This window comes from Symphalangus syndactylus, chromosome 12 (genome assembly GCF_028878055.3).
Source record: "Symphalangus syndactylus isolate Jambi chromosome 12, NHGRI_mSymSyn1-v2.1_pri, whole genome shotgun sequence".
NCBI lineage: Eukaryota > Metazoa > Chordata > Mammalia > Primates > Hylobatidae > Symphalangus > Symphalangus syndactylus.
Genome location: NC_072441.2, coordinates 121,973,828 through 121,986,928, shown reverse-complemented (window position 1 = coordinate 121,986,928; position 13,101 = coordinate 121,973,828). Strand labels below are relative to the sequence as shown.

Sequence of the window (13,101 nt, the reverse complement as noted above, 5' to 3'; positions counted from 1 at the left end):
TAAGCATCCCAGTCAGCAGAAAGTGCCCACGCAGATGTCTCAAGTCCCTCCAGATTACCTCTTGTTTGTGAGTTGGGGAGGGATTTCAGAGCAGTGCCTCAAGGGAGTGTCTCACTTTTCTGCAATGCTCTCCAGTGGCTAGCCTGTGTCTTGGGAAAGGGGATCAGGAGAAGGTGATGACGCAGGGTTGTTCTTTGCCCTTTGGCCTTGCTCAGTAAAAAACCTGTCAGGAGGCCAGAAAGGAGCACCTAGAAGATAATTTTGAGGGCCAAAAAGGGAAGATGCTCCTCATCTTTGAGACCAGCCCCATGCTGACACAGCAGGAACCTTCCTCCTTCCCCAGCCCTTTTCTCCTCACCTCTTTTCTTGTGCCCACACTGCAGCACACATCACTCCATTCTGGGAGACAAAGCCAGCTCCATTTTTGGTGAAGAGGGGAAGTAAGAGTCAAGAATGCTCCTGTCTTCTCCATGGCTGCAGCCCAGCTGTCAAACACTTTGGAGCCAGCTGACCTCCAGAAGGGGAGACTATGGTGTGACATTTGCTTCCTTTCTCTCAAATATTTCACAATATACATGCTCTGTGCCTTTTCAAATCATATCCTCCTCAAAGAAGCAAGGCATGCATCTTTTCCTAGAGTAGGCAGCAGCTCTGATATTGATAAGACAGGATCATTGTGGCAGCATGTCTTGCTCATGCCCTCAGTGCTGCAAAGCAACTTATTCTGGGTGAAGGGGGACTCCAGAGGGCCATGCCTTAAACAAATAACATACACACAACTGTGTGAGTCAGGAGGGAAAGCACACAAACTCCAGCATCACTTTGCTGTTGCCTGATGTCATCAGACTGCCCCCCAGGGGATTTGGTAAAATACTTTAGTTGCTTGGTTAATACTGGCATTGCATTTATTTTAGCAAGCATGGTCAGAGAGAGTCACTTCAACAGGCACATGTCTGGAGAAGGACAGAGGCAGAAATACTGGACTTACAATATACATTTTATCCCTCTGATTGGTCTATGCTGACATAACACTGTCCCTGCTGAATAAGGCCCAGATTACCCAACTATAAGCTTGGTCTTTTATAATTGTTATCCTTTTAACAAAACATTTGTTTCTGCTCGTAGCACCCTGCTCCCAGGGCTGCAAAGAGCACACACACAATTCTTTACAGAGGGGTCTGTTCAATCATGTTACAGTGCATTAGCTTGAATATTGGTTAACATTTGGCTTAGGTCTGTATACCCTGGATAAATATGTACCATGCAGAGGGACTGCTTGGTGAGGAGAAAAGTCCTCTGGGCTGGAACAACAGCTCACAAGTTCATGTTCCTACTAGGCAGGAACACTCCAGGCATCCGTGGTTTGGGCAGGCTGCTGCACATGCTTGGTTCTTCTGTGGGCAGCCTGCTTCCTGCATACAGCTGTGAGCACAAGCACACATACATACACACACCACAGGCAGCATTCGACAGTGTACCCAGATGATCACAAAAACAGAGACAGAGATCTGCTAGATGATATCAGCACATCCCACCTTTCAGCACAGCAATGTCCTTCCCTAGTGTCTCCAGTGCTCTGCCAGGCTCAACTCAATCAATGGGGCTTCTGCCACCACCCTGGGGAGACTATTTGCAACCTACAGGTTCACTGTTTAGAATTTTATTTTCCTGACTGTATGTGCATGGGAAACATGCCATAGGGCTCTATGAGCACGATAATATAGATATCGTGCATTGTAACCTCAGCTCTTTGGGGTCCTTCCCAAACATAATGAACCCCCCAGCGTCAGCTGGGCCGGCAAAAGTCATCGTCATCTTCTGCAATTATGCAGCCCTATTGAATTTTCTGAAGCTAATAGGAGTTGCACTAACTTTGAGGACTTAAACCAGGCAAAAGCAATATAGGTCAGGCAGGGAGCCCAAACCCTGTGACAGCCATGCAACACCAGGAGGCAATACCGGAGCGATCTCTAGCTCAACCCCAAAGTCCATTGCTTAGCTCCACAAGACAGAAACTAGGAGAGATGGCATCATTCCCTCTGCCTGCAACTGCCAGGTACCAGGGCAAGAGGGTTGTATGAGAGCAAAATGGTCCCTTTACCAACGGACACACCAAAAAGGACAACGAAAAGGGGAGAAAAATCACCGAAACCCTGCACTGTTACCTTGAATCCTTGCAAGAGCTCTCCTTGCTGTATCAGCTGCTCCCCAAACCTTCAATGATTGGGAGGAGACTCCTAAAAGATTCCAGGTTTTTGTGCAACATCTCCAGTGGCAGCTTTCCAAAGTTTTTACTTCATGATTTCTTGTGGTTCTTTCTCATTTGGGGAAACGCGAATGCCTCCTCCTCAGCGTGTGAGAAGGAGCGGATGTCTCTTTTCAAATTCTGTTGCTCCCCGCTTTACTGTCGGTGCCGCCGCCGCCGCCACCGCCGCCAACGTTAGACCACTTGCCTGCTGCCTTCCCGCTGAGCAGCCAGGATCCCGGTCTCCCAGAGCATCTTTGAAGTGGGACTTCGGCACTGGGCCGGGGCGCACGCGGGGTGGGAGAGGTAAGGGAAGTGCAAGACCCAACTGGGGGAGTCCCCTGTCCCTCCGCCGAGGAGAAACCCAAGATTTTGCCTTCTTTCCAACTCTAAAGAGACTCACCCACCCGCTCTCTCACCCGAAATCACTGCCTTGCACATGGGCAGAGACAGGTCTCTTCCGGCTTCACCGCTCCCTCGGCTGCCTGCAGACCTGCCCCTGACCTCGGAGCGCAGGGCAGGTGCACATCCCCGGGCAAGTCCTAAGGGGATCCTCCGAGATCAGCGTAGGCGCTGCCAGCGCAGCGGCGAGCAGCTTGCGAGGCAGGCGGATTGCATCCCAGAGCTGCAGCCCGGCGCGTCCCCGCTCCGACTCCGCGCTCCGTACCTAAGCAGTGTCACCTGCAGACTCAGACACCAGATGAGTGTCTTAAGATAACAATGCTGCCCTGCCTGCCTCTCTCTTTCTTTCTTATGCACGTAGGTTGGCAGCCAATGGGACACAGCGCCACACTCCCCACAGGTGCCCATTGGCTGGGCGGCTTGGCAGGGGGCGGGCTCTGAGCCTCACCGCTCTCTCCTTTGATGAGCTGGCAGGCTAGGGTACCAGCTCTGTTAACCCTCCCAGCGTTGCAGTGGGGACTTATTGGTGTGTATAAGGAAGCCTTGGATACATTCACGGATGGGGCGTTGGACACTCTGAGGCTGGGGAACAAGAAGTAGCTGGGGAGCTAATTACATTTTCTTCTAATCTTCCTGAGTTACAATAATCATTTGTCCCAGCCCATTTTGTTTGCTTGCTTAACTAGAACTCCCAGAGATTGGGACCCATCTGAGCCATTTTCCGTCTAATCTGAGGTTTCATTTGGTTGTTTTGTGCATTTTTTAGCCTCTTGGATTACTTAATTAGAAATGAGCCCCCAAGTGAGAAATAGTATACACACACACACACACACACACACACACCAGAGATCCAAGAGGAGAGAGAGGCAAAAGAGAGCAAGAACCCAGTAAGATGGCTAGAGAGTGAAACAGATTTAGAGACCAGGACAGCTAAATCAGGAAACATTCTGCCCCCACACCAGGACTGTAAGGACCAAGGCAAAGAGGAGAACTTCAGGTTTCTGGGGAGAGATTAAGTTTCGAAAACGTCCTTCCAAAAAAGGGAATTGTTTTGCCGGTGGTGTTTTCCCTCTGTGTGTCTCCTTTCACTTCTGTGTGTGTCAGGAAGAGGGACTGTGCATCTCCGTTTAGTTTTTAAAGGAAGACCAGAGAAATCAGAACAGGACCAGCCTTGTTTCTGTGAAGCAGGTGCTGTTGCTGGGCCTGTGAATTGAGAGAGAGGGAGGGAGGAAAAAAGGGAGGGAGGTGGAGGGAAAAGGAGGAAAGGAGAAGGGAAGAAAATATTAACTTTACATTGAAGTGTGAAGTACATATTTTTGATGTCCTAATGAGGGTACAAAACTGAAACACGTCCCGCTAACTAGCATGCTAAAGTAGATTTTGGCAGGAGCATAGGAAAAAGAGTAATAGTTGAAGAAAAATCCAATTCAAGGGAAGAGCTGGGGGCTGGAGCTGGGGAAGGAACTTGGGAGATCCATGCTAAGTCATGTGGTGGGGGAAGTATGAAGAAGATAAATATATAGTCAGAAAGGGAGAGGAGTCTTTCAATTTAGTTTCCTTAAATGGAGAGCAACATCGGATATTATTTTGTAAAGAACTAGAAAAAAAAGTATGTAGAGATTTAATGAATGTTTAAGAAGTACACATGGAGATTAGCTAAATTGCATAAAGTAGCCGTAAGTTCTGAATCAATAAAGAAAATTTAGAAATTTTCTTCATTCATCTGCTCAGACTCACACATCTATCACTTTCACCTATATTTTCTTCTCTGTATCTTATACAACTTTGAACTTCCTTTTGCATACTGCAAGTATCTGTTTGCCTAAGCTACAAAACATGTCAGAGAATGGTGGTCCCACAGGGTCCTGAGCTCTCTGTCTAGAATAAAATAACCAAGAGAACCACTGAAAGCCTAAATCTATTGCTACCCAACTGCTGGGTTATTTACTTTTGTGATTTCTAGAGACAGAGACCCACTGAACTTGTCCCAAGTGATAACAAACTGAAATGTTAAAATAGCATAAGGGAGTGGGTAAATAGAGGGAGAGGTTGAACAAAGGATTGCTAATTTCAATGGAAAGAAAGTTAAAATTTCCGAAATCTGTAAAAGAGAGAGGAAAGAGGTGACGGCAGATAAGAAGACAACTTGAAAAAGAAAACTTGCTTGTGCTTTCTTCTCTTATAAAGTCTGAAGCCGTGTAAAAAATTTTTAAAGAGGCAGAATATACCTTAAGAATTGCCACAAGCTTATAGTTTGATTAATTCTTGCCTATATATGCATCAATGTAACCATTACTCACTTTATTTTCAGCACCCCAGGAAGCATGTTCATGAACTTTCTCAGTCAAAACCCTCCACTCCCCAGAGATAACTATATTCTGACTTCCATCACCAAAGATTAATGTGACTTGCTCTTGAACTTTGTAAATATAGAATCTTAGAGTATACACTCTTTTGTGTCTTGATCCTTTCACTCATCATTATGTCTCTGAGATTTATCCATGTAGTTGTATGTTTTATTGCGGTGCACCATTCTATTACATGACTACATGGCATTTATTCATTCTGCTCTTGATAGATATCTGGGATGTTTCTGGGGTTTTTTGGCTATTATAAGTAAACTTGTTATAAATTTTTTTGTGCTTGTCTTTTGGTGGATGTATGCAATCATTTCCTCTGGGAAAACACCAAGGACTATAAATTACTTAATTTGCTTTGACTACTACACTGGAGAAAATCTCCTGAAGATAACTCTGAAGCCTATTATCTTGCCAAAATAATTGAATAAGGTGATAGTGGCAAAGGCTATCGCTACTGAGTACCAACTAAATGCCTAAAATGTGTCACATTGTTTACACACATAATCTCATTTCCTCCTCACAACCATCCCCAAAACTATGTATTATTCCTGTTTTGCAGATAAGGATATTGAATTTAAGATGCTGTATTAGGAAATAGCTCTTGCTTTCCTGGGTGTATGTGTCTGTATATGTGTAGATGTGTAGATGTTGGGGGAGATGTAAATAAATGCCCAGGGAATGGAGCTAGAGGAAGGGAAGTGATGGAAGTTCTCACTGCATAGGTGCAGCTGGAGATTGGCTTGGAGAGATGGGACAATCTGAAGAATAAAGAGTGTTGCATTTCAGGTGGACAGAATGTTATGGTAGGTGTAAAACTAGGAAATAGATTTTAAGAGATGTGTGTGTGTGTGTGTGTGTGTGTGTGTGCATGTGTGGTGGGAGAATAGAGATATAGTGCAGTGAGCAATCTATCTAAAAAACAGTGTGAGATTTAGAAGAGTTTTTAAATTTCTAAACCATGGGTTTTCAGCTTTATCATGTAGAAAAAGAAGAACTAGAATGACATAATGAAAGTTAGATTTCATGAAGATCAACCTGGTAGTTGTGTACAGAATACATTGCTAGGAGGAAAAGGAATCAAAATCTATTTTAATAGTCAAGAAAAGAGGTCATTGGCACTTAAATACAAAGAAGGTGTACCTCAGGAGAAAAGTGAAGATTGGAGATAACAGCACTTGCTGTTTTATAGTGTTTTAAAGAACAGAAATTTTCTGAGAATGAATAAATGCCATGTAGCCACGCAATGGACTAGTATACAGCAATAAAACATTGAACTACATGGATAAATCTCACAGACATAATGATGAGTGAAAATATTAAGGCACAAAAGAGCATATACTCTAAGATTCTATATTTATAAAACTCAAGAGCAAGTAACATTACTCTTTGGTGATGAAAGTCAGAAACATTTTCTGTGACCAGCAAGGGTGAGCGGAGATGATTGGCCCCTTTTGTTGATGGGGAACTAAAGACAAGAATGGTCCAAGCTTATCTCCAAATAAAAATATTATGAAGTTAAGTCTTGAATCCAATTCTATTATTTCACTATATCATTATGCCACTACACAAAGGTGATGATTGAGATGCATAACATTTTCCCCCATCTCATTTAAATGTAAAACATCATGCATTAGAGATGGCCTGGTTTCTATGTACTTCAACCTTTACCCACATCTCTAGGTATTTAATTCCCTAAGAAAAGGCCATGTGACATTATTTCCATTTTTACAGGAATCAAGTACTCTGGAATAATATATTCCCTTTTAAAAAATTCTACTGTTTCTTTTGTTTGGTTCTTGTTTGGAAAGAGAGAGGTCTAGAAAGACTTGAGATACCAACTACCAACTATTCCCAACTCAGTATACATTTTAAGAAGACTAGATACTGACTTATTAGAAAATCGACCCTAAATGGTTCACTTGGGCTTTCTAACATGACTCAAGACTCTTCAGAAAATTAGAAAGAAAGATTTCAAAGTGACAGTAGATTATATGCTACTCAAAAGCTGGAGGAGTATTTTTCTGGCTGTGCTTAGCCTAATGCTTATGATACAGTAGGTACACAAACATTTGCTGAATTAATTACTGTGGTCCATAAAGCCCAGTGATTATCCATGGGTGCACCCTAGTGTACCATAACTGTATAGTGGAAAGAGCAGTGGGCAAAGAAATCTTGTTCATGGTCTTTGCTCCATAGAAGATAGATCACTATTTGATGGGTCTCAATTTCCTTATCTGTTAAGTGAGAGATTGGACGAATACATGATCAGGTACTTACATGCCATTTCTCACATTCCAGTATCAAGGGTGTTTTCCTGGCATCCACTATAATTATTCAATGGCAAATAACCTTGCATAAATAAGTTTAATACTAAATTTTTTATGCTAGAGAGAACAGAATGAAAGAGACATCATGGGGTTTTTGTCTCACTCAGTATCTCCTAGGGGAGGAATGATGATGAGGATGAGTTTTCAAAAGTCGTTAGCTGGTACATCTTTTTTACAGTAGTTTGCAATGCTGCATGGTAAGATACCTTGGGGTTAATTCTCAGATAAGTTATGTATAAAAACTCAACTAATGAAGTGTCTTTGTTCTTCTTTTCTTTGCATATATGGTAAATGATCTTTCACTACTTAAACATTACCTTAAATATGGCTTATTTTCTCTATGCAATTAGTTAAACTTTGTAAAATATACGGCAAAAGCTTTTTTGTCTTTTAAAGAACATATTTTCACATATGCCAATAAATTGACACCAGGTAGAATGAAAATGTAATTGTTTCTTAAGTAGGGGTCCTCTTTTAGAACAGTAGTGCATTAAATTTCTAGAGTGAGAAGTACAAATAACACAGTCTTCATAGCACCTAGTATTGAAGTTAGCATTGACCCAATAACATTGGATTGACATACTTTTGGAATAAGTTATTGGTTACCACGTGAGAGAAAGTTCAGTTAAATGTCAGATTTCAGAATACACAATGTCACTTTTCTTCCACTGTTTATTGCACATTGTCATCATTTTTAAAAGGCAACATTGTTGAGCACTACTGGGAACAGATCTTATATGGGTTGTGGTGGTGGTGGTGGTGTTATTCTTCAGAATACTTACGCAGGGTGCTGAATATCTGTCCTGTTGTACTCTTGACTGGATTGGGATTGACTTAGCTCATACTCAAGGATATCCTTCTATTACTTTTGCATCTGTTAAGAATGCTTAGGAACTTTGGTTTTTCTTACAATTTCTTTCCAGCTTTGTCCTATTTACTAGATTCTCTAAAATTAAAGTTTCAATATCTATTTAAGCTAACTCTACTTTTTTTCCTATCAACTATAATATTCCCCAAATCATCTTTTTATTGGTTACTACAGATAACATTTGTGATAGAAATGAAATGAAGCGGAGAGAAGTTGCAAGTAAAAGTTTTGATCTCCTGCTTAACTGTGCACCTTACTCTGTTGTGCATATCTATCCATCCATCTAAGCCAGTATAACAAATATTTTCTTTAAATATTTTGCAAAGTTAGTGCTAGGTAAAAATATGCACATGTGCATTCCCAGCTCCCGTTTATCCTATGTATGAATCCAACTAGTGGGGGGCGGGAGGAAGCAAGACTGAGACAAGCTATAATACATCCACAAAACCATTGGGGGAATTTTCATCTCCCACCACCGCCCAGCTTTGCAGAAGCGCCCTTTAAGGTGTGTGTCTGTGTGTGCCTCTCTCAAGCCTTCTGGATGATGATGCGAGAGGGAAGATTTTACATTGCAAAGACCAATGTATTAAAAATGCCGTGCAGGTAGTTCATAGCCAAGAGCCTTGCTCCTGTTGGAGGATGCAACGGACGAGAGAGGCAGGAGCACCGGCAGCCAGCTGGGGGCTGACCTGATTCCCTAGAATCCTCAGCTCCCTTCCTCTTTCCTCTCGACGTCCTTCCTTCCCTTTTTCTCCTCTCCCCCCTCCCCCGCTTCCCTTCTCCAGATAAGCAGCTCCGGGAAACAAAGAATCCGGGGCTCTCCAGACATCAGAGCTTAAACCCAGGACTCCGCAAGCGGCATCTCATTCCGGGGTCCAGGGCTCTCCCGGCTCTCCATCCCCTCCCTAACCTCCCCCGCCTCCCGCGCTCGCTCCCTCGCTCCCTCCCCGCTCGCTTCCTCCCCCACCATAGCAGCGCTAGGAGGAAGGCGGCCGGGGCTCAAGATGGCTTTAGCCGGGCTCTGCGCCCTGCTCGCCTGCTGCTGGGGGCCGGCGGCGGTGCTGGCTACGGCCGCCGGCGACGTGGATCCATCCAAGGAGCTGGAGTGCAAGCTCAAAAGCATCACGGTGTCGGCGCTGCCCTTCCTGCGCGAGAACGACCTGAGCATCATGCACAGCCCCTCGGCCTCGGAGCCTAAGCTCCTCTTCTCGGTGCGCAACGACTTCCCGGGAGAAATGGTCGTGGTGGACGACCTGGAGAACACGGAGCTGCCCTACTTCGTGCTGGGTGAGTCCCGGGGGAGGTTGAGGCGGCCGGAGGCGCTGGACCGGCGCCCCCACCCCCCACTCCAGCTCGCTCTACACACCCACTCGCCGACGACCTCCCCTCCCCCACTCCTACCTCCCGGATCCGCCCCACTCCCGGACCATTCTCCACACCCACTTGCGTACTAGCGCCTCTGTGCACCTGACTTCTCCCCAAATCCGACCTGGATGCTGAACCTCCTCTCAGCTGCCCTGCCTCAAAGAAACAGGTTGCATGAGTCTCTCTGAAACCTCTCCCAGCCTTGACCTCCCAGCTTTGATTCAGAAGCACATCCACACAGCACTTTTTGTCTGCTACCAGCTCAACTCCCATAATCCCTTCTCCCCACTCCCTAGCCATATGCTCAGCTCTTTGCTTCACTCACTCTGGATACCCACACCCACCCACAGCACTTCCTGGGGGCTTTAGAAACAGGTATCCTGTCATCACCTTGCCAGCTATGTGCAGGCCAGATTCTAGTCTTCATTCATGGAGAGCCCTTTATCTGTCACCAGGCTACTGACACCCTCCCTTCCAAACACTCAAGTTTCTTATCCCCCAGCTGTTCATTCTGGGAAGTCCTGCCTCCATGCTTAGATGTCACAACCCCCTAATTCAACCACATCCACTCATCCATGTCACATCACAGTTGGTTAAAGATATTATACAACTGTAGTCTGTTAATATTGGTCTCTTCTTTGTTCCCAGGGCCACCTTAGATAGGCGTAGGCATTCCTGCACACAGAATGACCTTTCTAGGCAAGGGGCTTTTCCTTCCTTTGTTTGTTTATATTTCTCTCTTTTTGGTACTCTCACTGTAATTTTCTTAGATCACCTTCAGGTAGTGGAACTCCTGTCACTTCAGGTACTGGAACCCATACATTACTTCAAATCATCCCTGATTTCCACTACTAAGCTGCAAAGATATTGTGGTCCTGCTCTAGTATCTTGCAAAGCACCACAAGTTCATGTCACTTAGCCAAATTCCCCTCACTTCTCCATGTGCAGATGGAGCTCTCACTCTGCTGTGCGTGCCTACCATGCAATCCATTTCTTTAGTGATGTTGCCAATTATTCTTATTTTGCCCAGGAGAAATTCAAAGAAAACCACACTTCAGTCTCTAGATCCAAGAAGAGAAAAAAAGAAAATGTCCAGGAGGCTGTTCCATCTACTTGATACCCTACCAACTAGAGTTCCATTTGCAGGGACGTGGCTTCCTGATGGCCACATGTAGGCTAGAGCCACATGTGGAATTCTAACACATCCCTCTTGCTCTTCCTTTGTAGGAGATGTCTTCACACTGAAAACACTAGGAAGTGAGTGAATAAACCCCTACTCCCCAACCCCTAGGGAAACAATTTCAAACATTGCCTGGCCCTTTGAAAAGTTGCTTTATAGGTCCTGGAGTGCAGCTCAATTGAACCCATTAAACCCAACCTACAATCTTGATAGGATTATTTATTTTTGCTTTCAAAAATACCAATAACATAATAAAAACTGGTGACTAGCCGGAAATGGGAGCATTGTGGATATGCTGCTCATCAAACTGTACAATTACTGGGTTATTTAGAGGATGGAAAGTTCACGTTGAAGTCACGCTGATGTGCAAAGTACAACCTGTTCATCATAGTATATAAAAGTGAGTAGAGGGAATTATGTGTTTCTAAAGAGGCTGTTTTGCACTCGCTTGTAGTGTTTACTGTGCACGAAGAGGTACATGCATGGTGCTTGAAAAAAGGGAGGGCTAGCAGGTATTCAACATTTCATTTCTTTTTTGCAGAATCCCAAAACCAGGGCCTAATGCTGTGATGTGCCTACTAGGAACCAATGTGCACAGTGAAAGCCCAGATGTTATAAGAACGGGTTTTCTGTACCTCTGTGCAAAGCCGCCCACTGCAGTGTCCTGTTGGGGTTGCTACGGTAACCTGGTGCAACTTGGCATTTACACACAGGCACACAGATACACTCTCTCACTTCAGGGCCAGATGCACTATTTAAATGCATCGATTGTCTCCCACCCTCCCAGTCAGTGGGGGTATGCTCAGAACCAGAGAAGGGCTGGTACCTATTCTTTCTGGCTCAGTATCCTCAAAGGAAGAAGGAATGGATTTCAGTTTGGGTGGGTGGTTAAAAAGATCTGGGCAGAAAGGCAGAGGAGTCCAAATTTATGGAGGATAGACTCAAAGGTAGTTTTGAATTTAACTTTTGTGGTCTTGATCATGCAGCTCTTGGCCAATGGTGAGGGCTATAGTGACTTTGGTTTTGGGATTTCCCTACTCCTATCTTTGGAACCTTGTTTACTTAATCCATCTCCTGGAGGAATCTGAATGAGTCAATTCTGAAAATTTGTTGAGCTGTACTTGCTCAGCACTCAGAGGCATTACTAGGGAACAGAAGTTAAAAAAAATGTCTCTTGCCCTCGAGTGGTCCCTAGTCACTGGAAACACAAAGATACCTCTAAGAGCTGTACCTACCTAATTGTGTGGTATGGCTGTTAAGGGGTATAGGGATGCTGTGGAAGGATTTGCTTGCATGACAAGAGCAGATTCCATGGTAATCATGGACCAGAAGCTTAGACTAAAATCAGATCCTGTCACTCCTTTGAGTGAAAAAGAAAAAAAAAAAAAGACAAACAACAAGAAAAACAAGCTTTGGCTTCCTTTTGCCTCTAGAATCAAGTCCCGTCACTTCACTGAGGCTAACTAGGGTCTTCTCATTCTGACTGCAGCCAACTTCTCCAGCCCTTTATCCCTCCAAGTCTGCCATGGACTTCTGGACTGTTTCAAGACTTTGCACATGTAGCTTCTCTGCCTAGAAGGCTCTTTGCCCTTTCTCTATTAGGTGGTATCCATTCTTCCTTCTAAACCATGCACATGTCATCTCTCTATGAAGCCTCTATCCCATTTCTGTGCTCTTTGCATGGATTAAAACAGAAAAACACCCACAAACGTGCAAAATTCAAGGTAGATTAGGTTTGGCTTGGACTAGGAAACGTGAAGACATTTAAGATCATGGAGAAAAGATGAGCAAAGGCATTTGGTGGTGGGAGTGAATATGGAAATGGCGTGCATATGGCGTAGTGTGGGGATCAGCCTGCCCGGACAGAGCCTTGTGACATGACAGTAGTGGGGACTGGGCCTGGCTCTGTAGAGTGGCACCTGGCTCTCCACTTCAAAGCTAGGCAGGAAGGGCTGACTTGACACAGAAAGCATTGAAGTCTGCCTCCCAGAGGCTATCTCAGCCATCAGCCTTGGCAGTTTTGCTTGTGGTATAATTCCAAGTAGAGAAGAGGAGTCAATATCTCCTTTTCTCTGAGACGGGTTTGCAAATTGTGATTCAAGGGCCCAATATGAGTTTTAGGTATGTTTTGTTTGATTACATATGGTTTTCAAAATGCTTTGAATATGAATGTTTTTAGTTAGGTCTAGATTGCTATACTTCTCACAGATACCGACGGTTCTGTGCCTGATATTCTTCTTCACAGTACTTATCTGGCAACTCTAAGCCATGTAATCTAAACCTAAACCCCTGCTTTCAGATGTGTGGTGAAAGCCTCAAAAGTGTTGCAAAATAACTGTCATTTCTAATTTAAA

The 13,101-nt window shown here is 44.3% G+C and overlaps 2 protein-coding genes across 3 annotated transcripts in view; one reads left to right on the top strand and one right to left on the bottom strand.

The window, feature by feature from the left end:
- The window catches only part of BRINP2 (BMP/retinoic acid inducible neural specific 2), a 114,834-nt gene extending 111,875 nt beyond the window's left edge, over positions 1–2,959 (bottom strand). Inside the window, exon 1 of the mRNA XM_055254662.2 lies at positions 2,166–2,959. The gene's annotated coding sequence lies outside the window, so the exon portion shown is untranslated. The remainder of the gene's footprint in view (positions 1–2,165) is intronic.
- Positions 2,960–8,680: 5,721 nt separating this feature from the next.
- The window catches only part of ASTN1 (astrotactin 1), a 311,909-nt gene continuing 307,488 nt past the window's right edge, over positions 8,681–13,101 (top strand). For both annotated transcript variants that reach the window (XM_055254545.2, XM_055254543.2), the window contains exon 1: positions 8,681–9,489. In XM_055254545.2, coding sequence (XP_055110520.1) covers positions 9,207–9,489 — 283 coding nt within the window. In that variant the 5' untranslated portion in view covers positions 8,681–9,206. The remainder of the gene's footprint in view (positions 9,490–13,101) is intronic.